At 42.1% G+C, this 23,909-nt stretch overlaps 1 protein-coding gene across 1 annotated transcript; it reads right to left on the bottom strand.

Moving 5' to 3' along the window:
- LOC120054449 (nuclear receptor 2C2-associated protein) lies at positions 1 to 6,566 on the bottom strand. The gene is made up of 5 exons (XM_039001864.1): positions 6,464 to 6,566; positions 4,937 to 5,027; positions 3,589 to 3,694; positions 3,346 to 3,413; positions 1 to 460 (listed from the first exon to the last, which is right to left on the bottom strand). Exons 1-5 carry the CDS (start codon positions 6,499 to 6,501, stop codon positions 338 to 340), a joined length of 426 nt encoding a protein of 141 aa, XP_038857792.1. The 5' UTR covers positions 6,502 to 6,566; the 3' UTR covers positions 1 to 337.
- Between the last annotated feature and the right edge of the window lie 17,343 nt (positions 6,567 to 23,909).

Here is a 23,909-nt window from a genome sequence, read left to right as displayed (position 1 = left end):
ACAAATAAAAACAAATTGCTTAAGAATTTTACAATGTTCATTTGGAATGGCAAATCAAATAAGGCACAAGAACATTTCAATAGGCATGTGGTTACGTGACCTTAAAGCCTGTAAAGCTGCAATAAAAATCCAGATCCAGAGTCCTCCTTTATCCCCTTGTTGTTTCTGTGATGCAAGCAGGTGACCAACTAAAAATGTCCTCACCAAAAATAGTCAGATATGGTTCCCATTCCAAAGTTCATGTGGGTGGTACAGTCTTCCAGCAGTCATGTTATTCAATGGTACTACACCCTCTTTCCCTGTAGGTCTTGCTCTCTCTCATGCAGAAACAAAAACGTCACAAAGCTCTTTCCCCCAGGACATCCAAGGAGTAAACAATTATTCGCCCAAAAAAGTCAGCACTGTTCTCAAACACTATTTTTAGCCTGTGCACCATGTGGGCCTCCTGAATGGGAAAGCTGTGGGTGTGGAGTTAAGAACCAGATAAGTAGGAGAACTGCAGTGGACAATATTGTTTGAAAGCTGCTTTGTGTACTCTATGTAGCATTAAAATCAACATTTCTGTATTACAATATCCAGTGCCAGGCATAACTTTTCTATTACAACTTACATTTCTGCAAATATTACAAGACTAGTTGTAATAGTTGAGGTAGCTTGTACATCAGGCTACCTCACGCTTAGTATGGCCACATTTAAAAATACCAAATGTGGGACAAAGGGATGATTTTGCAGGACATTCGCGGCAGTGTAGCCTAAATGAATAGATTGAGTGGGTGTGTCAAAAGGAGTGGGTGTATGGAAAGTGAATCAACTAATTGGGCAGATTTGTTGCCACTCAAGACCGTTTTGCGTGGCTGATTGGGCTGCACGACGAGTCGATAAGCCAGCGACCAGTGCACTGGTGTTGTATCGACGTGCCTGCCAACTTGAATTGCTTCCTACTGGGTATCACGGTCATGTCGCGGCGGTAACCCGCTTGACAAGCGCTGCTGTGCGGCAATGGCGTGGGAACTACCTACTACCTATTTGTAGCCAAATATGAGGGTGACAGTCACAGTAAGCACACACGCATACAACACATGAAGCAACAGTACACCCATCATCAATACTTTTAATAAAGAAATAAACAATTGTCAGTTTTATAACTGAAAATGTAAAAATGTTTGTGCAAAACTAACAGTGAAATACGACTCATCCTCTGGCTTAAAAACAGAAAACCAAACTCTCGCGGTATGGTAGCTCAATGTACGGTAGTTGCGTGGTAAGAGAGAGAGAAAAAAAGGCTACATCATAACTGCCTAACCAAAGCAGCCTGCTTGACACGCCCACTACTTTCCCTTTGACACACCCACTCGCCCATTCTCCAGTGTCATATTGGGATGCAGCTACCTTCTTCTCAGTTTAGCTGGAGTTTAGACCGAAATGATATGACACTGGCATACGTCTCACGGTGCGCATAATATCAGAACTCAACAACAATTGGAGAATTCAGACCCCTTGGATCGCTTAACATTTCGTGTTACAAAGTGGGATTAAAGTGATAAGTCATTTTTTTGTCACCAATCTACACAAAATACTGTCAAAGTGGAAGATTTGTAAAAATTCATCGTAAAAAATCAACTAAAATACAGTCGTAGCATAAGTATTCTGCTCCCGTAGTCAATACATGTTAGAAACACATTTGGCAGTGATTACAGCTGTGAGTCTTCTTGAGTAAGTCTCTAAAAGCTGTTTGTACACCTGGATTGTGCAATATTTGCCCTATTATTATATATATTTTTAATTTTCAAGCTCTGTCAGGATGTTGGGCATCATGGCTAGACAGCTATTTTCAAGTCTTGCCATAAATGTCATGCAGATTTAAGTCAAAATTGTAACTTGGCCACTCAGGAACATTCACTGTCTTGTTGATAAGCAACTCCACTGTAGATTTGGCCTTGTGTTGTAGGTTATTCTCCTACTGAAAGGTGAATTCCTCTCCTAGTGTCTGGTGTAAAGCAGACTGAAGCAGGTTTTCCTCTAGGATTTTGCCTGTGCCTAGCTCCATCCCATTTCTTTTTACCTGGAAAAACTCCCCAGTATTTGCAGATGTCAAGCATACCCATACCATGATGCAGCCACCACCATGCTTGAAACTAAGAAGCTGATCTGTTGTGTTGGATTTGTTCCAAACATAAGGCTTAGCGTTTAGGCGAAAACATTTATTCCTTTGCCATGTTTTGTTGTAGTATTACTTTAGTGCATAGTTGCATACAAGGTTCATGTTTTGTAATATTTTTTATTCTGTATATTTGTACTCTTCTTCTCACTCGGTCATTTAGTCACTACAATGTTGTTGATCCATCCTCAGTTCTCCCATCACAGCCATTGAACTCTGTAACGGTTTTAAAATCACCAATGGCCTCAGTAACATCCCTGAGCAGTTTTATTCCTGTCCTGCAGTTCAGAAGAATGACTATCTGTAATGGTAGTTTAATAAATAATCCACATTATAATTATTAACTTGACCATGCTTAAAGAGATATTCAATCTCTGATTGGTTATCTTTACCCATTTACCAATCACTGCCTTCTTTATGAGGCTTTCAAAAAGCTCCTTGGTCTTTATAGTTAAATCTTTGCTTGAAATTCAATATTTGACTGAGGGACCTTACAGATGTTTTTGTATGGGGGACAGAGGAAGGGTTAGTCATTCAAAAATCATGTCAACCCCTATTATTTCACAGATTCCATGTAATTTCTTATGTGATTTGTTAAGACAAATGTTACTCCTGAACTAATTTAGGCTTGACTAAACAAAGGGGCTGAATACTGATGCAATGGCTATATTGGAGATATAGTCATGTGTATGATAATTTCACTGACAGTATTTCACTGAGTACTTCAATTTCACTGACAATTTCACTGACAGTATTTTGTGTAGATTGTTGACAAAAAAATGACAACTAAATCAATTGTAATTCCACTTTGTACCAATAAAATGGGAACAAATAAAAAGAGGTCTGAATACTTTTGCAAGACACTATCTTATCAAAAGTACAACGTGACTGCAAAAGATAGGTTGGAATGTCTGACTGAAATACTGGACAAATCAACCTTTTTCGTAAATGATTTTGGTTTGAATTTATTGATAAAATGGAGGACATGATTGTTTGGTTGCGGGGCAAATGGCCAAAATGCGGGACTGTCCAGCACAATCCGGGACATGTGGTCACCCTATTCACGCTACAGAAACAGGAGATTGGCCCGTAGGGCAGGAGCCTTTCCGGCTCGGACAAGGCTTACTTACCAACTCATTTTAACTGGTATGATTTTTAGAGACATTTAATAATACATTGAAGGATATTTGTAGTGAGCTGTTGTCTTCGGGGTAAAAATGTGTGGTGTTTGCCAGTTCTCCAGCTTTTGGGCTTCCTGAGGGGAAAACAAGTAGAAACATTTTCAGGATTGCTGACATGGACAGAGTCTGTCTCTTTTTAAAAACATATGTTATTAAAGCATATTATGACAATGTTATAATATAAATCATTTCAAATCACAACTTCATTGTGATACACTGACTAAAAGAGTGTGTGTGTTTGTGTATTACCTTCCAATCTGCATGTTTTTCCTGAAAAGCCTCCTTGGAACTGCACCTTTAATTCTGACACTCTGACGGGCTGTGGGAATTCAAGAGTAACCCACTGAGAATCACCCTGTAAAAAGGGAAAGTAGTGACCGTGTTATGGGGTAGCCAGAATATGGTCCTCTGTAGCTCAATTGGTAGAGCATGACTGACTGTATGTCACATATTATTATTATGATGATATTAATTGTTTCAACCTGAGCTCAGCAATAAGTACATCTTTCCCTAAAACTCAAAAGGCCATAATGTGGGCACTGCATAGCCGGCACGGCAATAAAAAAAAATACACCTCAATACAGGGTTTTTAAAAAATGTATCTAGGCAAGTCAGTTAAGAAGTAATTCTTATTTACAATCACGGCCTACCCCGGCCAAACCTTAACGCTGGGCCAATTGTGTGCCGCCCTATGGGACTCCCAATCACGGCCGGTTGTGATACAGCCTGGTATCGAACCAGGGTCTGTAGTGACGCCTCTACCATTGAGATGCAGTACCTTAGACCGCTGAAGATGTTGCTGTACTCCTAATTATTCATTTATCCCAACTGACAAATCGAGAATAATGAAATACTGCTAGTTTTGAATTAAACTGCCTTTTTCGTCCTCATGCTAGGCTAGCTAGGCTAAAGCAACCCATTGGATTCCATAGCTACTCAACCCAACACTACACGTCGCATTTTCATGGAATCCAATGGGCTGCTTTAGCCTAGCTAGCCTAGCATGAGGATGAAAATGGCAGTTTCATTCAAAACCAGCAGTACTTCAATTTTCTCGATTTGTCAGTTGGGATAATTAGGAGTACAGCGATATCTTCCATCCCTGGATTGAGGTATGTTTTTTTTTTAACCATATCCCACACCGGCTCAACTGTGCCTATATTATGGCAGCAGAGCGTTTTGACCTGTAGGGAAAGATGTACATTGTTGAGCTTAGGTCAAAACAATTCTGGCTATCCTATGTCATGGGGTAGCTACTAGCTAGCCTCTGGCAACAGGCTTTCACCTCACCTTTGTGAGCAGAGGCTAACGGTAGCCTAATAATAATACTAGTATTAATATCATAACCACATAGTGCATCCTAATGATCTCTCCTCCAGGTGTGCACTCAGTCACTACTCCCCATCAATTGAATTAGATTAATCTTGGCCTGAGATAGATCCATATACCAGTCATCTACTTCCATCTACTTTCAAATTCCTGAAGGGAAGTGAACAAGTGCACACTTCGTGGGGAAGGAGAGGCAATAGAGACACACAAGAATGTGCCGATGCTGGCCCTTTTGAGGTATGCGTGGCTATATTGTGATTGTAGTTACCTGGTCAGAGTTCCAGCAAGTTTCTTCATTTGAGTCAAACATGTACTTCTTCCCAAATTGCTTGACATCTCTGTTTAAAACCGAGCTTACTCTGTAAAAAAAAACAAAAAGACACAGCAATTTTACAGTCATGACATCATCATGCTGCAGCAGGACTGCTCCATGTTCCTTCTGGGATGTTAAAGAGAGATTTCAGCATTGAGCTTAGCTGAGGAAGCCTCAATTCCATTCTCTTCTATCGGGGCGTAGTTGGTCCGAGGACCTTACATGTTCTGTTTAAAGGCAATTTGGCTCTAGAAGTCAAAACAGCCACATACTCAATCTAAACTTGAATCCATTCTCAATTGCGGTATGGTTCTAAAAACATAAATCCCTCTACATTCAAATCACATCAAAATAATGATTATTTAACACAGTTGCAGCTGACAGTATTTCCAAAGATTTATATAACTAAACCAAGATAGACCACAGCCTGTAGTTCCCAGTGGGTAAAACAAGCAAGGTGGGGGCAGTGCTAGGCAAGAGCTAGCGAGATCTTATTGGCGCGTTCTAGCGTCATCTGCATATATCCATTAGGGAACGCCTACTTTGCAGTGCGCATGTGCAATAACTCAATTAACCTTTGCACTCTTTCTAAACAACGCGATTTTTTAACACTTTTGCAAAGGGTAAAGTCTACAAACCATAGTCCACTCTGTTCATGATAGATTCCAGTTTTGTGAACATCAAACTCTATTGAGATCAAATGTTTCAATGACAAAATCTGCAGATACCATCTTCTCCCACTGCCCGCCAGTGGGCTTCCTCTTACTACCATATTTGGTAGTGAGTGGAAACGCCAAGCGGATGCTTCACACTATTTCTCAGTTACAACGCCTTTGAGGCGTCTGTCTTCCGACACGGGTGTTAGGAGACGCAGTTAGCAGAGGGTCCCACCAAGCGTCAGAGCTCTTAACAAAACTCCCCCATACAGAAGAAGCCTTCATCGAATGACTATGTAATGTGACTGAGAAGCAGGCAACAACATTGGATCAGTAGATTCTGAGAACACTTATCTGTACAACTGCGGTCCCCCCGCGGGGTTAATTTGGACGTTTTTATTAAAAGTATGACTTTTTCCTCTTGTTGTTCGTACTATATAAACAGATTACATTTGCCCATGCACATTCGCACCGAGTTGAGCGCCACAAATTAGGAAAAGGTCGGAGGTTGGCTTCGATAAAAGTAACGTATTAAGTATGAATTTGAGCACTCAGCGGAAGGACCGCAGTTGTACAGGACCTTTTTACAAGAATAGTCTGATGGGGACAACGTTGTAGCTAATCTCGCGACCTGTTATCAAAACACAATTCGCCTCGATATACGAGAATTGAGTTCAGCATAATGGCAGAGGCTTATTTGGGGGGCTAACACAAACACGTTTATTTCCCACTGTTAATCGAATGTGGCGACACATTTAAAGGTATAACGTTAGATATCTTACTCGTACACAGTGTGTTAAAATGCCAAACTAACACGTTTTCTTACCTGCTCTGTGTTTCACTGCAAATCAATGAGGACGCCATGTCTGATCTCACAACTGAGGGCAAATTGCCGTATTGTAATAGAGATTAAGCTCTTCTATGTACGACGGTACTGGCAAAGGACTTCAACACGATTAACCCGTTCTCCACTAGATGGCAATCGTGTTCCTTTCTTTTTTTATATCTCATCATCCATGGCGCTTATATCAAAGACAGTACAGTATGATCGGCTAAAACTGATTCTCCAATAGAAATCCCCGATTGCAATTGTAGTCGACGTTGGCGAGCAAAGCTCATGCGTAGAAACGGTCGTCTCGCGCAGAACTGCGCATGTGCAGGCCGTCAAATCAAAGGCACTCCTTTCACATAAAGTTGTTTTTGACAAATGAAAACGTGTCAGTTCGTCACTTTCACGAGGTTGGAGTAATAACATGTTCAACTACTTAAGACATTGGCTCGAATATACGCTGTCCCTTTATATTTCGAGAAAATTAACAATTTAGGAAGAATTGTTCACTTCTCTCAATGACTTCTCAAACCCCAAACCACAGCCTGGTCTGTTTTACAAGTGGTCCCGGAAGTCTTGCGATGTTGCAACTTCTGGGTTTATAAACTCTGTGCAAAAGATGTTACAAGGTCAGCCCAAAGAACATCCTCCTTTTAAAAAAAAGCTGCAAGCCTGTCAAGTAATCTAAAGTTTCTAAACAAGCATTTCAGTTTGCCACTGTATCTATTGCTCACTTGCAGGCCCAGGTCTAAATAATCTTAAAGGCTGTGGCAGTTAAACACACGCAGTTAAAATCAAATATATTTATAAAGCCCTTTTGACATCAGTAGATGTCACAAAGGGCTTAAACAGAAACCCAGCCTAAAACCTCGCACAGCAAGCAATGCAGATGTAGAAGCACGGTGGCTAGGAAAAACTCCCTAGAAAGGCAGGAACCTAGGAGGAAAGGAACCAGAGTGGAACCGGGCTCTGAAGGGTGGTCAGTCCTCTTCTGGCTGTGCCGGGTGGAGATTATAAGAGTACATGGCCATTAAGGCCAGATTGTTCTTCAACATGTTCAAACGCTTGCAAATGACCAGCAGGGTCAAATAATAATCACAGTGGTTGTAGAGAGTGCAACAGGTCAGTAAATGTCAGTCGCTTTTTATAGCCGGGCATTTACGGATCGAGACAGCAGGTGCGGTCTTGCTTTGGCAATGTTAATATATGTTTCCATGCCAATAAAGCTCTTGAATTTAATTTAATTGGAGTTGGAAACAGCAGGTCTGGGACAATGTAGCACATCCGGTTAACAGGTCAGGGTTCCATAGCCGCAGGCAGAACAGTTGAAACTGGATCAGCAGCACGACCAGGTTGACTGGGGACAGGCAGGAGTCATCAGGCCAGGTAGTCCTGAGGCATGCTCCTAGGGCTCAGGTCCTCCGGGAGGGAAGGGAGAGAGACAATTAGAGGCAGCATACTTAAATTCACTCAGGACACCAGATAAGACAGGAGAATTACACCAGATATAACAGACAGACACTAGCCCTCCAGCACATAGACTATTGCAGCATAGATACTGGAGGCTGAGACAGGGGGGGTTGGAGGACACTGTGGCCCCGTCCGACAATACTCCCGGACAGGGCCAACCAGGCAGGATATAACCCCACCCACTTTGCCAAAGCACAGCCCCCACACCACTAGAGGGATATCAACAGACCACCAACTTACTACCCTAAGACAAGCCTGAGCATAGCCCACAAACATCTCCTCCACCGCACAAGCCCAAGGGGGAGCAAGACCTGACAGGAAGATCACGTCAGTGACTCAACGCGCTCAAGTCGAGTATAGCGTAAAAAAAGCCTGGCACCACGTGACGCACCCCTCCTAGAAACGGCACTAGTAAGCCAGTGATGAGGCCCCGTAATATGGTCAGAGGCAGAGAATCCCACTGGAGAGAGGGGAGCTGGCCAGGCAGAGACAACAAGGGCGGTTCGTCATTCCAGTGCCTTGCCATTCACCTTCACACCCCTGGGCCAGACTACACTCAATCATAGGACCTACTGCAGAGATGAGTCTTCAATAAAGACTTAAAGGTCGAGACCAAGTCTGCGCATCTCACATGGATAGGCAGACCATTCCATAAAAATGGAGCTCTATAAGAGAAAGCTCTGCCTCCAGCTGTTTGCATAGAAATTCAAGGGACAATAAGGAGGCCTGCAACTTGTGACCGTAGCGTACGTGTAGGTATGTATGGCAGGGCAAAATTGGAGAGATAGGTAGGAGCAAGTCCATGTAATGCTTTGTAGGTTAGCAGTAAAACCTTGAAATCAGGCCTAGCCTTAACAGGAACCACATGTAGAAAGGCTAGCACCGGAGTAATATTATCACATTTTGGGGTTCTAGTCAAGATACTAGCAGCAGTATTTAACAATAACTGAAGTATAATTAGTGCTTTATCTGGGTAGCTGGAGAGTAGTGCATTGCAGTATTCTAATTTAGAAGTGACAAAAGCATGGACTAGCTTTTTCAAAATTTTGCAACGTTACGAAGATGGAAAAAAGCTGCCCTTGAATTATTCTTGATATGTTCGTCAAAAGGGAGATCGAGGTCCAGAGTAACGCCGAGATCCTTCACAGTTTCCAGAGGAGGCAATTTTGCGTCTTCACCATGTTTAATCGAAATGTAAAGCTGTGTGTTGTCTGCATAGCAGTGAAAGTTGACGTTGTGTTTCCGAATGACATCACCATGAGGTAGAATATATAGTGAAAACAATAGTGGTCCTAAAATGGAACCTTGAGGAACACCGAAACAAGGACAAATCATCCACAGAGACAAACTGATATATTTCTGACAGATTAATTCTAAACCAGGCAAGAACTTGTCCATGTAGACCAATTAGGGTTTCCAATCTCTCCAAAAGAATTTGCTGATTGATGGTGTCAAAAGCGGCACCAAGGTCTAGGAGCACGAGGACATGTGAAGAGCCTTGGTCTGACGCCATTAAAAGGTAATTTACCACCTTCAAGAGTGCAGTCTCGGTACTATGATGGGGTCTAAAACCAGATTGAAGTGTTTTGTATACATTATTTGTCGTCAGGAAGGCAGTGAGTTGCTGCGCAACAGCTTTAAAAAAAGAGTCAATATAGGCCAATAGTTGTTTAAAAAAAAAAACATTTTCTGGGTCAAGGTTTGTCTTTTTCAAGAGAGGCCACTTTTAGTGAGTTTGGTACACATCCGGAAGATAGAGAACCGTTTATTATGTTCAACATCGGAGGGCCAATCACAGGAAGTAGCTCTTTCAGTAGTTCAGTTGGAATAGGCTCCAGTATGCAGCTGGAAGGTTTAGAGGCCATGACTATTTTCGTGAATGTGTCAAAAGACACATGACTAAAAAACTTAAGTGTCTCCATTGATCCTGGGTCTTGGCAGTTCTGTGCAGACTCAGGACAATTGAGCTTTGGAGAAATACTCAGATTCAAAGAAGAGTCTGTAATTTGCGTTCTAACGATCATGATCTTTTCATCAAAGAAGTTCAGGAATTCATCACTGTTGAAGTGAAAGCCATCCTCTCTTGGGGAATGCTGCTTTTTTGTTAGCTTTATGGCAGAACCAAAACTTTTTGGGGGATTGTTCTTATTCTCCTCAATTAGGTTGGAAAAGTAGGCTGATCAAGCAGCAGTGAGGGCTCTTTGATATTGTACTGTACTGTCTTTCCAAGCTAGTCGGAAAACTTACAGTTTGGTGGAGCGCCATTTCCGTTTTAATATTCTGGAAGCTTGCTTCAGGGCTTGGGTATTTTCTGTATACCAGGGAGGGAAGATATTGTGACAAATGTTATTAGGGGTACTACTGCATCTAGGGTTTAACGCAACGTTACATTTAAATCAAATTCTGACATTTTTTCCACTAATTGGTCTTTTGACCGATCACATATCTTTTCACATCATATCTTTTTCAAAGCTGATCTGATTGGTCAAAAGTTTAAAAAAAGATCAGAATTGGGCTGCCCGTTTGAAAGCAGCCTGTGTGTAGGGATCCATGTAGGCATACTATTGTATGGTTGAAAGAAATTATGTAAAAGAAGGTGGCAAACAAGTCAGGCTGATTGGTGACATACTGTCAATTGAGACATTTTGTGACTAAACAAAATTTTGTGAATAAAACAAGATAAATGACATAAAAACAAGGGGAAATACTTCAGAGCACTTTAAATGATATTATGGACAGAAAACCCAATTCATCTCCATCGTTCATTGAAGTTGATGGGTCATTTATAACAAAACCTTTTGATATAGCCAATCATTTCAATGACTATTTCACCGGTAAAGTGGACAAACTGAGAAGTGAAATGACAACATTGAACAGTAAACCATCATATGTGTATTGAAGCTCTAATAAGGAAAGACAAGGATTGCCATTGTGTGGAAGAGGTGGAAAAATGGTTGTTATCCATCAATAATGAAAAGCCACTAGGTATAGACAACCCAGATGGGAAACTATTGAGAATGCTAGCAGACTGTATTGCCACCTCTTTGCCATGTCTTTAACAAAGGCCTAAAGGAGTGTGTGTGTCAACAGGTGTGGAAGGAAGCTAAAGTAATTCCACTGCCTAAATATATTAAAGCATCTTTGCTGGCCCAATAAGTTCTGCCTGTTCTTAGTAAACTTATGGAGAGAATTGTGTTTGAACAAATACAATGCTATTTATTAAAGAACAAGTTAACTACTGACTTTCAGCATGCATATAGGGAAGGGCACTCAACTTGTACTGCACAGTTCAGATTATCACGACTCAGGATATGACCCAGATGCAGATACAGGAGGCGGATAGTACAGTTTCAATCATTTATTATAGCACGGGGCAAAGGGCAGGTCGAGGACAGGCAGAGGTTCGTAATCAGGTCAGAGTCAGGCAAGTACAGGATGGCGACAGGCAGGCTCGGGGTCAGGGTAGACACGGGTTCATAATCAGGTCAGAGTCAGGCAAGTACAGGATGGTGACAGGCAGGCTCGGGGTCAGGGTAGACACAGGTTCATAATCAGGTCAGAGTCAGGCAAGTACAGGATGGTGACAGGCAGGCTCGGGGTCAGGGTAGACACAGGTTCATAATCAGGTCAGAGTCAGGCAAGTACAGGATGGCAGGCAGGCTCGGAGTCAGGGTAGGCAGAAATGGTCAGAACCGGGAAAACAAACACCTGGGAAACAGGAAAATGGGAAAGCACGCTGGTAAGACCTGACAAGACAAGACAAACTGGCAACAGACAAACAGAGAACACAGATATAAATGCTCAGGGGATAATGGGGAAGATGGGCGACATCTGGAGGGGGTGGAGACAAGCACAAAGACAGGTTAACCTATCAGGGTGTGACACAGATGACTGATGATTGGCTAAAATTAACGGATAATAAGATGATAGTTGGAACTCTATTGTTAGATTTCAGAGCAGCCATTGATGTTATTGATCATAATTTATTGAAAAACTCTTTACATCCCCTGCCATCACATGGTTGGAGAGTTATTTATCCAATACAACTCAGAGTATCCGTCAATGGAAGCTTCTCTAACATCAGATATGTACAGTGCGGTATCCCTTAGGCCAGTTGCCTTGGGCCATTGTTCTATATTTTTACAAAGGATTTGCCACTTGTCTTACAAGACTCTACACATCAGCACTTTCAGCCAGTGAGCTCACTGAGAAGCTTATCATGGAGTTAGTCAGTGTCAGAATGCGTAATAAACAACAAACTGGTCTTAAGTACATCTAAAACCAAAATCATTGTATTTGTTTCAAAGCATTCCCTTAGACCTAAACCTCAACTGGTGTTGTGCATAAAAGGTTTGACCATAGAACAAGTTGAAGAAGCTGAACTCCTAGGAGTAACATTTGATGATCAAGTCATATTGACAAAGTTGTTGTGAAGATGGGGAGAGGTATGTCTGTTATAAAAAGATGTTCTGCGTTTTTGACACAAAGATCAACTGTAGTTGTTCAGGCTTTGGTCTTGTCCTATATTGATTATTGGCTGGTAATATGGTCAGGTGCAGCAAAGAAAGACCTATAGACAAAAGAGAGATTCTTTTTATTTGTCAAACGACAGCCAAGCATCGATCATCATGTCACCAGAATAAGACTCTCTGTTTATTGGAAAGGAGCATCAAGCTCATCACCGTGCACTTTCACCACCCTGTGATGTTCATCATCACTTATTTCAGCTGTAGCCTAATAAACTGCATAGTTTCCCGACGAGTCTTAGTGGGATCACCACACATGTCATCATGTGACCCCCAGTTTACTTCGATATGATGGTTAATAAATCAACATTTCTCACATAATTTACTTTACCGACACAAACAGATCACACATTGTCTAGCGTATTTAGTTTTGTCCACATTTGGAAAATTTTCTGTTTCCATCAGGCCTGTCAATTAAATGTTTTACCCGACATGTACTTTACTTGCATAAAAAGGTTGGATGGACACCTGGTTAGAGTTGAAGACTTTTCTTTGATTCATAAAAGTGAAATTGCTTAGGAACTGTGCACACCTTCGAGAGGTGTGTGGCCACTTGGAGAAACCAGTTAGTCCTCCCACTCAAACCCTTGTCATTTTTTGGTCTTACGTACCAAACATTTTCCAGGAATAGTCTTATGTTACTGAATGTATCCAGAGTATTTTCAGATTCTGTTATCAACAAATGAGGCGAAAAGAACAGTAAATGTTTGGATTCAGTGAACTCACCTTTTGTTCTAATACATTTCCCATAATCTCCAAACTATTCCCTTTCAATTGCTTCCATGGTTATGCATATGCTTTTCATATTTCTTCTGTTAGAAACATTTCAATTTATCCCTATACGCCAATTCTCTCGAGTGTAAAGGGTTAGCATAACGGCACCTGGATGGGAAGGGGTGATAGAGGGGGTCCTGTTTTCGAAGGAGCTAATTCTCACCCCAGATGGACTTCCTGCTGAGATTTGGTCATGGTGCTCCCCGCTCTGCAGATAATCAATAAGTCTGAATTACAAAACCTAATGGAGTCAAGTCTGTGTGACCATTGCCATCGGTGAGGGATGGCAGTTATAGGGGTTGAGCCAGCAAAACTGCAGGAGCTTTCCCCTTCACACCTTCACTTCCGCTGCACCGCAATGATTTAACAGCACAGTGAGTGGCCAGAGTCATGGTTTGGCCAGATCAGACTTGATTTTGATAATATGCCAATGGTCTGGCTCAAGCCAAGAACGGGCTGTGTGAGGGAGGGAGAAAGAGACAGAGATAGATAATTAGTGATCTGTCACGGTTGTCGTAAGAACGGGACCAAGGCGCAGCAGATGTTGAGTTCCACATATTTATTTCCAAGTGAAACTTCAGCAAAACAAAATATACCAATAAACGAACAACTAAACATGACTACGTGGTGCACATGCACAAACACAAAACAATATCCCACAAACACAGGTGGGAAAAATAGCTACTTAAATATGATCCCCAATTAGAGACAACGATTACCAGCTGCCTCTAATTGGGAATCATACAAAACACCAACATAGAAAATATAAACTAGAACACAACATAGAAATATTAAACTAGAATACCCCCTAGTCACGCCCTGACCTACTACACCATAGAGAAACAAGGGCTCTCTATGGTCAGGGCGTGACATGATCTAAATCTAGGATGTTAAATGGTATTCCCTGCAACCTATGTATTGAACCATTACACACATTTATTGTGGAGGGGGGATGGAGATAGTGAGAAAGATGGAGCAGTAGAGCGAGAGAGTGGGAGATAGGTGAGGTAGGTGAGGAGTGTGGGTCTGTTTACCCGTCACTGGGGAGGTAAATAAGCCTGGCCTTACGGGCCGGTTTTAGGTTTGATCTATCCCAGCCAGGGTTTACGAGCTATGGGCACTTGTGCAGATTGTCCTGATGAGGAGGGTAATTAATCCTAGTTGCTTGCTGAGGGACAGAGTACTCTGCCTGGCAGCAGGAAACAGATTTAGGTCTGCAGCACCTGGCTAAATGACAAACTATCTGACAGGTTGAATGAACTAACCTTGTTTGCAGTTCTGCTTGATAAAAATCGTCCGGGAGGGCTAACCTGGATGCTTTTGAGGGAATGGGGGTATTCATTGAGGCTGGTCTAAGTGTGGATTGGAAACACTCGAAGACAAAACAAATAGGTTATGTACCTTCTCCCATTTATATGGGAGACTGTTACCTACTCATTTTAAGTAAAGCAGTTGTGATAGCTTTTAGTTAATGATATGAAGTGAAACAGTTGCTCAGAGGCCCAGACGCAGGTCTTTATTGAATTTGGGAAGGAAATGAGAGTGACACAATGTTTTTATGCAGTCGTAAATCATTTGGTTTAGACAACATTTGGTGTGCTCTGAGGCTCCCCTTTTTAATAGAGCAGAAAATGGGGAGAAATGTAAGACACATCTGCTTGTGCCGGAGCAATTAGCCGTGTGTCTGAGTCTGTGCCGCTGTTCCTGGCAGAGCTGCTCGCTCATCTCAACTCCGAAATGTTCTGCTCCAATTTGACTGAGGTTCTTAATTAAACCATTAAGAAGCAAAGCATTTGCACAATATTCTCTGCTGCCTTCATTACAAAGCACAATCACTTGTAATTTATTCGCTTACAACTGCAATCAATGGATTTTAGGCATTCTCTGTCTTATTGTGTATATGTGCGCTTCCCTCATTTCAGAGGAGTTAGCAGGCTTACATTATTGGCCAAGGGACATTATTGGCCTAGGTGGACATGCATGCCTACAGTGCCTTTCGAAAAGTATTCAGACCCCTTGACTTTTTCCACATTTTATTACGTTATAGCCTTATTCTAAAATTGATTAAATTGTTTTTTTTCACTCATCAATCTACACACAATACCCCATAATGACAAAGCAAAAACAGGTTTGGACATTTTGGCAAATTTATTACAAATAAAAAACAGAAATATCAAATGGACAAAAGTATTCAGACCAGTAACTCAGTTCTTTGTTGAAGCACCTTTGGCAGCGATTACAGCATCAAGTCTTCTTGGGTATGACACTACAAGCTTGGCACACATGTATTTGGGGAGTTTCTCCCATTCTTCTCTATAGATCTTCTCAATCTCTGTCAGGTTGGATGGGGAGCGTTGCTGCACAGCTATTTTCAGGTCTCTCCAGAGATGTTCGATCGGGTTCAAGTCCAGGCTCTGGCTGGGCCACTCAAGGACATTCAGAGACTTGTCCCGAAGCCACTCCTGCGTTGTCTTGGCTATGTGCTTAGGGTCGTTGTCCTGATGGAAGGTGACCCTTCGCCCCCAGTCTGAGGTCCTGAGCGCTCTGGAGCAGGCTTTCATCAAGGATCTCTCTGTATTTTGTTCCATTCATCTTTGCCTCGATCCTGACTCCCAGTCCCTGCCGCTGAAAAACATCCCCACAGCATGATTCTGCCACCAACATGCTTCACCATAGGGATGGTGGCAGGTTTCCTACAGATGTGACGCTTGGCATTCAGGCCAAAGAGTTCAATCTTAGTTTCATCAGACCAGAGAATCTTGTTTCTCATAATCTGAGAGTCTTTAGGTGCCTTTTGGCAAACTCCGAGTGGACTGTCATGTGCCTTTTACTGAGGAGTGGCTTCTGTCTGGCCACACTACCATAAAGGCCTGATTGGTGGAGTGCTGCAGAGATGGTTGTCCTTCTGGACTGTTATCCCATCTCCACAGAGGAACTCTAGAGCTCTGTCAGAGTGACCATCGGGTTCTTGGTCACCTCCCTGACCATGGTCCTTCTCCACCAATTGCTCACTTTGGCCAGGCGGCCAGCTCTAGGAAGAGTCTCGGTGGTTCAATTTTAGAAGAAGGCTGTGACGTAACAAAATGTGGAAAAAGTCAAGGGTTCTAAATACTTTCCGAAGGCACTGTGTACTGCTCTAAATTACAAAGACTATTCCGTAATTGCATTCTTTCTTCTTTTTTTTTTTTTACAAAGAGGGGGTACAATAAAGGGAAGTACAACGCCAAATAGAGCCACAAAGTTGGCTAAATCAAGAATGATACATGAAACTGGAAGTATATTCAGGGATATGTTTGAAGGACTTTGAACAACTGAATACTATGGTTCTGCACACACTCGTATTCATCCAAATCTCATTATTCTACCAAAAAGTGTATGATAATGAGTCAGAGAAAATATTATTTTGAAATTGACAGTGGAGCGTGTGCCTCAGTTCCCCAATGATGAAAAGTAAAATGCTAATTTTAGACCATTATGGTTACTGAAGAGCTAGTGGAGTGTAATTTTGAGTTCCTGCCTTCTATGCAAAACCTCATATTCTCTATGAACCATGCAATAAGATTACAGGAGTAGAGACTGATTAGAGATTATTAGTGTTTTGTATTTACATATCTATGAACCAGTGGCGGTAGGGGCCACATTTTTTTTCATGAGCATGTTTTTATTTATATTACAGCATATTGGATGACTCTCATTCATATTCAATTCACCCAGTTCAATGTAACAGAAATAGTTTTTTTTATACAACATTTTTCCCTATACCCATCATGAGGTTACTACAACCTAGCCTATGAATGAAAGTTTACAATGTAGATGCACACAGGTCGAGAAAAACATTTGAGGTGACTGACAGTGACATTCGATACCGCTTGCACACTCTTGCCTGCATCTAGCTAATATAGGGTGCATCTAGCTAATATAGGGTGTAATCATTAGTCCAACAGTTGCAAACGAGAGTTTCTATTGGACAAATTCAGGTATGTTTATCCCTGTTTTGATCCGTTTCCTTCCGTTTAAGAAACGTTTTTCAACAGAATTGGCAGGAATGAATACACCCCATATCACCTGTAAACAGAGTTCACTGTCATAACAGCCACGTTGAATTCCTTCTCTTCCCTTCGCTTGTCACACCTGCATGTGACCAGGCGAAAAAAAATGTTCGAAGCCAAAACGCTACGCACAGCCTACATCGTTGTCACCATATTAGCTAAAGTAACATCATAGTCAGCTTAGCTAATAGAACTAACGCATTAGTAAACCCGCTACAATCATGCAGTAACATTAGTGTACAGTCAAGTAAGCAGTTACACCGGCAGGCCCCGGTGGCAATAAATTAGTAATTCCAAAAGCTTACCTTAACTTGGACGAGTTCCAGTGTTGTGTTGGAAAGTCATAGCCAGCTAGCTAACATAGCATCCCTCTGTTTGAGCACGGTGTTTCAGTAGGCTAAATTAGATAGCTGGGTGATTCTGCAACTTCGGGCACTTTGGCCCGGGCAATCTTTCAGAAATTAACATGTATTGAAACACCATTTTACCAGTATTATAATCGTCTTTCATTTGTCTAGAAATAATATCTGATAATGGCTGCGATCGTACTATTCAGGAATTTATATATTTTTGTCATTTTTCTCAGACAGCCATAGACCAATGCCATTTCCATCACATCATTAAACATCCATTTTAGTTGAAAATGAAATATACAATTATTTTATAAGCTCAGAAACCTGCTCCTTTTACTCTGTTCCGAACGTGCTAGACGGCCAGTTCGTATAGCATTTAGCCGTACCCTTATCCTACTTCTCCTCTGTTCCTCTGGTGATGTAGAGGTTAATCCAGGTCCTGCAGTGCCTAGCCCCACTCCCACTCCCCAGGTGCTCTCATTTGTTGACTTCTGTAACCGTAAAAGCATTGGTTTCATGCATGTTAACATTAGAAGCCTACTCCCTAAGTTTGTTTTACTCACTGCTTTAGCACACTCTGCCAACCCGGATGTCTTAGCCGTGTCTGAATCCTGGCTTAGGAAAACCACCAAAAACCCTGAAATCTCCATTGCAAACTATAACATTTTCCACCAAGATAGAACTGCCAAAGGAGGCGGTGTTGCAATCTACTGCCAAGATAGCCTGCAGAGTTCTGTCTTACTATCCAAGTCTGTACCCAAATAATTCGAGCTTCTACTTCTAAAAATTCACCTTTCCAGAAACAAGTCTCTCACTGTTGCCGCTTGCTATAGACCTCCCTCTGCCCCGAGCTGTGCCCTCGATACCATATGTGAATTGATTGCCCCCCATCTATCTTCTGAGCTCGTGCTACTAGGTGACCTACACTGGGACATGCTTAACACCCCGGCCATCCTACAATCTAAGCTTGATGCCCTCAATCTCACACAAATTATCAATGAACCTACCAGGTACAACTCCAAATCCGTAAACACGGGCACCCTCATAGATGTCATCCTAACTAACTCGCCCTCCAAATACACCTCTGCTGTTTTCAATCAAGATCTCAGCGATCAATGCCTCATTGCCTGCATCCGTAATGGGTCTGCGACCAAACGACCACCCCTCATCACTGTCAAACACTCCCTAAAACACTTCTGCGAGCAGGCCTTTCTAATCGACCTGGCCGGGGTATCCTGGAATGACATTGACCTCATCCCGTCAGTAGATGATGCCTGGCTATTCTTTAAAAGTGCCTTCCTCACCATCTTAAATAAGCATGCCCCATTCAAAAAAATGTAGAACTAGGAATAGATATAGTCCTTGGTTCACTCCAGACCTGTCTGCCCTTGACCAGCACAAAAACATGCTGTGGCATTCTGCATTAGCATCGAATAGCCCCCGTGATATGCAACTTTTCAGGGAAGTTAGGAACAAATATACACAGGCAGTTAGGAAAGGTAAGGCTAGCTTTTTCAAAAATAAATTGGCATCCTGTAGTACTAACTTAAAAAAGTTCTGGGACACTGTAAAGTCCATGGAGAATAAGAGCACCTCCTCCCAGCTGCCCACTGCTCTGAGGCTAGGAAACACTGTCACCACCGATAAATCCACTATAATTGAGAATTTCAATAAGCATTTCTCTACGGCAGGCCATGCTTTCCACCTGGCTACCCCTACCCCTGTCAACTGCCCGGCACCCTCCACAGCAACCTGCCAAAGCTCCCACCATTTCTCCTTCACCCAAATCCAGATAGCTGATGTTCTGAAAGAGCTGCAAAATCTGGACCCCTACAAATCAGCCGGGTTAGACAATCTGGACCCTCTCTTTCTAAAATTATCTGCCGAAATTTTTGCAACCCCTATTACTAGCCTGTTTAACCTCTCTTTCGTATCGTCTGAGATTCCCAAAGATTGGAAAGCTGCCGCGGTCATCCCCCTCTTCAAAGGGGGTGACACTCTAGACCCAAACTGCTACAGACCTATATCTATCCTACTCTGTCTTTCTAAGGTCTTTGAAAGCCAAGTTAACAAACAGATTACCGACCATTTCGAATCCCACCGTACCTTCTCCGCTATGCAATCTGGTTTCAGAGCTGGTCATGGGTGCACCTCAGCCACGCTCAAGGTCCTAAACGACATCATAACCGCCATCGATAAGAGACATTACTGCGCAGCCATATTCATCGACCTGGCCAAGCCTTTCGACTCTGTCAATCACCACATTCTTATTGGCAGACTCGACAGCCTTGGTTTCTCAAATGATTGCCTCGCCTGGTTTATCAACTACTTCTCTGATAGAGTTCAGTGTGTCAAATCGGAGGGCCTGTTGTCCGGACCTCTGGCAGTCTCTATGGGGGTGCCACAGGGTTCAATCCTCGGGCCGACTCTCTTCTCTGTATACATCAATGATGTTGCTCTTACTGCTGGTGATTCTCTGACACACCTCTACGCAGACGACACCATTCTGTATACTTCTGGCCCCTCGTTGGACACTGTGTTAACAACACTCCAGACGAGCTTCAATTGCCATACAACTCTCCTTCCGTGGCCTCCAACTGCTCTTAAATGCAAGTAAAACTAAATGCATGCTATTCAATCGATCACTGCCCGCACCTGCTCGCCCGTCCAGCATCACTACTCTGGACGGCTCTGACTTAGAATACGTGGACAACTACAAATACCTAGGTGACTGTAAACTCTCCTTCCAGACTCACATTACCCATCTCCAATCCAAAATTAAATATAGAATCGGCTTCCTATATCGCAACAAAGCATCCTTCACTCATGCGGCCAAACATACCCTCGTAAAACTGACCATCCTACCGATCCTCGACTTCGGTGATGTCATCTATAAAATAGCCTCCAACACTCTACTCAACAAACTGGATGCAGTCTATCACAGTGCCATCCGTTTTGTCACCAAAGCCCCATACACTACCCACCATTGCGACCTGTACGCTCTCGTTGGTTGGCCCTCGCTTCATACTCGTCGCCAAACCCACTGGCTACAGGTTATCTATAAGTCTCTGCTAGGTAAAGCCCCGCCTTATCGCAGCTCACTGGTCACCATAGCAGCACCCACTCGTAGCACGCGCTCCAGCAGGTATATTTCACTGGTCACCCCCAAAGCCAATTCCTCCTTTGGTCATCTTTCCTTCCAGTTCTCTGCTGCCAATGACTGGAACGAACTGCAAAAATCTCTGAAGCTGGAAACACTTATCTCCCTCACTAGCTTTAAGCACCAGCTGTCAGAGCAGCTCACATATTACTGCACCTGTACATAGCCTATCTATAATTTAGCTTAAACAACTACCTCTCCACCTACTGTATTTATTTATTTATTTAGCTCCTTTGCACCCCATTATTTCTATTTCTACTTTGCACATTCTTCCACTGCAAATCTACCATTCCAGTGTTTTACATTGTATTTACCTCGCCACCATGGCCTTTTTTTTTTGCCTTTACCTCCCCTATCTCACCTCATTTGCTCACATTGTATATAGACTTATTTTTCTACTGTATTATTGACTGTATGTTTTGTTTATTCCATGTGTAACTCTGTGTTGTTGTATGTGTCGAATTGCTATGCTTTATCTTGGCCAGGTCGCAGTTGCAAATGAGAACTTGTTCTCAACTAGCCTACCTGGTTAAATAAAGGTGAAATAAAAATAAAATAAAAATATAACACATTATACATTTGTACATTAACTTGCATTGAATATTATTTTAAGTGCTTTTTAAGGTTTTTCTAAAATGAATAATTCAACACAACACCTGAATGTATAAAGTTGCCTTTGTGACAGCTGAAAATATTTATTTATCATAAAAAAATAAGATATTTACACCCAACCTTTTTTGAGATTATGATAACAACCATATGATTTCCCTATCTAAATCAAATCAATCAATGTAAATTATACATAATATACTAATTTACCAAAAAATATGGGTGTGGTGGAAATGTCAAGGTGTTGTGGAAATGACATCTATGTAAAAAAAAACTTATGAAAACAATATTTATTGCAAACATTTTGAACAACAACCACTGTAGAACATGTAATTAATTTAAGAAAAACTAAGATTCCAAAAGTGGGCAGAGCTCAAGGAAGTAGGCCAGTATTTTTGAGAGATAAACCCAGATCGCAGAGGGGTCATCTGCATAGAAGAGCTCAGAGCTCAGCAAAGTGAAACGGTTTCATTTGTGGAGGGTTACCTGCATGTGAGAATCACCAAAGTGAACTGCCTGGATTTTACTGGTGTATTTACGCAGGTAGTTCTCTCAGTGGCACAACTTTGGTTTTATAAGTGGGGGGGGGGGATAATTATTATAATTTATTTTATCCAGTCGGATAAACACGCCAAACAGCCTACCCGACCGCTCGGAGGTGTCTGCATGGTCCTAAAGCACACCGTTGCCTCATTTTGTATCACATTCAAATGATAAAACTGGAGGGGACAAAAATGCAATTTCAGAATGTGAGGGGGACATAACCCCCGTCCCCGTCTCCAGTGAAAGTTGCGCCCCTGAGTTCTCTGCAAAGTCAATATGCACGATGATCTCCTCTTTCTGCAGATTCTCTTTTAATTCTCTCAGTTTGGAGTATTGATGTTGAAAGTTGTACATGTGTTTCCCCAACTTCTCTTTCAATCCTTTGTAGAAGTCCTCCAGTAGAATCTGCAGTGTGCCACACCTTTTCTTTTACTGTCAAATGTACAGTGAACTTCTCCATGTTTCCCTCTTTGTTTTTCTTCTCTCTCTCTTCAGCTTTGTTTTTCCACTCAAACCACCATGTCTGCTCACCAGCATCAAAGTCAGATGTTTAAGCTCTTTTGCTTGGCAAATGGAGCACTCTGTGTACATGCACTCTTTCTTCAGGTTCTCACAGCACAAAGACTCAACTAGGTTCTCATTGTTGCTGCAGCTGATCACTTTGTGATGCTGTAGTTTGTCCGACCATGAACTGGAGGTTGGCCTGGGTTTTGCAGAGCCATGTGTTCCTATCCTGGACTGTTGGCTTGACAACCCAAAAGGACGTATTTTAAAGAATTAGGACATTTTAATCTCTGAAAATTCCCTCTTAAAATCCTGATAAACGTTCTGAATTGTGCCATTCAATAAGTGCTTCTGCTTTTTTTTCGTGTTCCTCGTTAGTGTGTTCTTTTCCCCTGTTGTTGCTCTACTGTTGACATCAAGTTCATAGAATCTAGTGATTTTCTCTTCTGTGGCTGTGCTAATTATGTTACACTGCTTTTTCCTGGAGTATTGAAGACTTTAGGTGGCTTGTTTTGTGTTGGGGTTTGTGGGTGGTTGTCTTCTGTCTTTGTGTTCTGCACCAGATAGGACTGTCTCGGTTTTCACGTTTGTTATTTTGTATAGTGTTCACGTTATCGTCATCGTCTCTTTGTTTATTAAACATGTTGAACACTAGCCGCGCTGCATTTTGGTCCTCTCCTTCACCAACGGAAGAAGTCCGTTACAGACGAGGCCATACTTTCTCAGGATGTTGCCTCTGAAATTTTTTGAAGCCACTTGTTTGTCCTTGGCACTGTGCATTTTTAAATACTTTTGCTTTAACTCTGCAATGATGGCATTTTGAAACAACAAAATCCTTCTCAAGTTCTTCGGAGTTCCCTTCATTTGCTGTTTTGTCGTTGTCTTTGGGGAGTCTTGTCTCTCCATTTTCTTCATCAGTTGATCATACCTTTTTTTGTATTTCTCAGTTTTCCGTTAAGATTTATCCGGTTTGACATTTGTCATGCAAAGATCTCTATGTTTTTAAGCGACCTCTTCCAACTGTTTTCCTTCCAGCAAGTATTAGACTTCTCATTCCTGTTGCAGACGATGAGGAAGGGGTATCAGGGTGTGCATCAGGGGCAGGTAAGTTAGGGGCAGGTATGATGGCCTCATGTTCTGGCTGCAGGTCATCTGGTGGCTGAGGTGATGTGTTGCCTGATAGGTAGGTCTCCATTGCAACAGTTTTCTTTAAAGTCTGTCTTCTATTCCGTTGGTTGTATTTCCATTGCCATCTCTTTGCTTCTTTGTTCTCGCTTGTAAGCTCAGAGATAGATATCACTTCTCCCTTCTCTTTTTTCTTCCAGTATCTCTCCCTGTCTTTTTGCAGATGTTCCTGGTAACGTATAGGATACTTTTTTATTTTGTTTGTATGTCTGTGACCTCTGTGCTGTTTTGTGGCATCTTCTAAAAACAAAAATACTACTTAAGTTTTCC

The sequence above is a fragment of the Salvelinus namaycush genome, chromosome 10, assembly GCF_016432855.1.
Source record: "Salvelinus namaycush isolate Seneca chromosome 10, SaNama_1.0, whole genome shotgun sequence".
Taxonomy (NCBI): domain Eukaryota; kingdom Metazoa; phylum Chordata; class Actinopteri; order Salmoniformes; family Salmonidae; genus Salvelinus; species Salvelinus namaycush.
This window is presented reverse-complemented; position numbering and strand designations above follow the sequence as displayed.

Bases quoted from the DNA above. Each gene is read 5' to 3' on its own strand.
- LOC120054449 (XM_039001864.1), bottom strand. From the start codon at position 6,501: ATGGCGTCCTCATTGATTTGCAGTGAAACACAGAGCAG. The intron at 3,414-3,588 runs GTAATACACAAA...TTTTCCCCTCAG, and splicing joins AAAAACATGCAGATTGGAAG to GAAGCCCAAAAGCTGGAGAA. The intron at 461-3,345 runs ATATCCTTCAAT...CTCCACACCCAC, and splicing joins AAGACAACAGCTCACTACAA to AGCTTTCCCATTCAGGAGGC.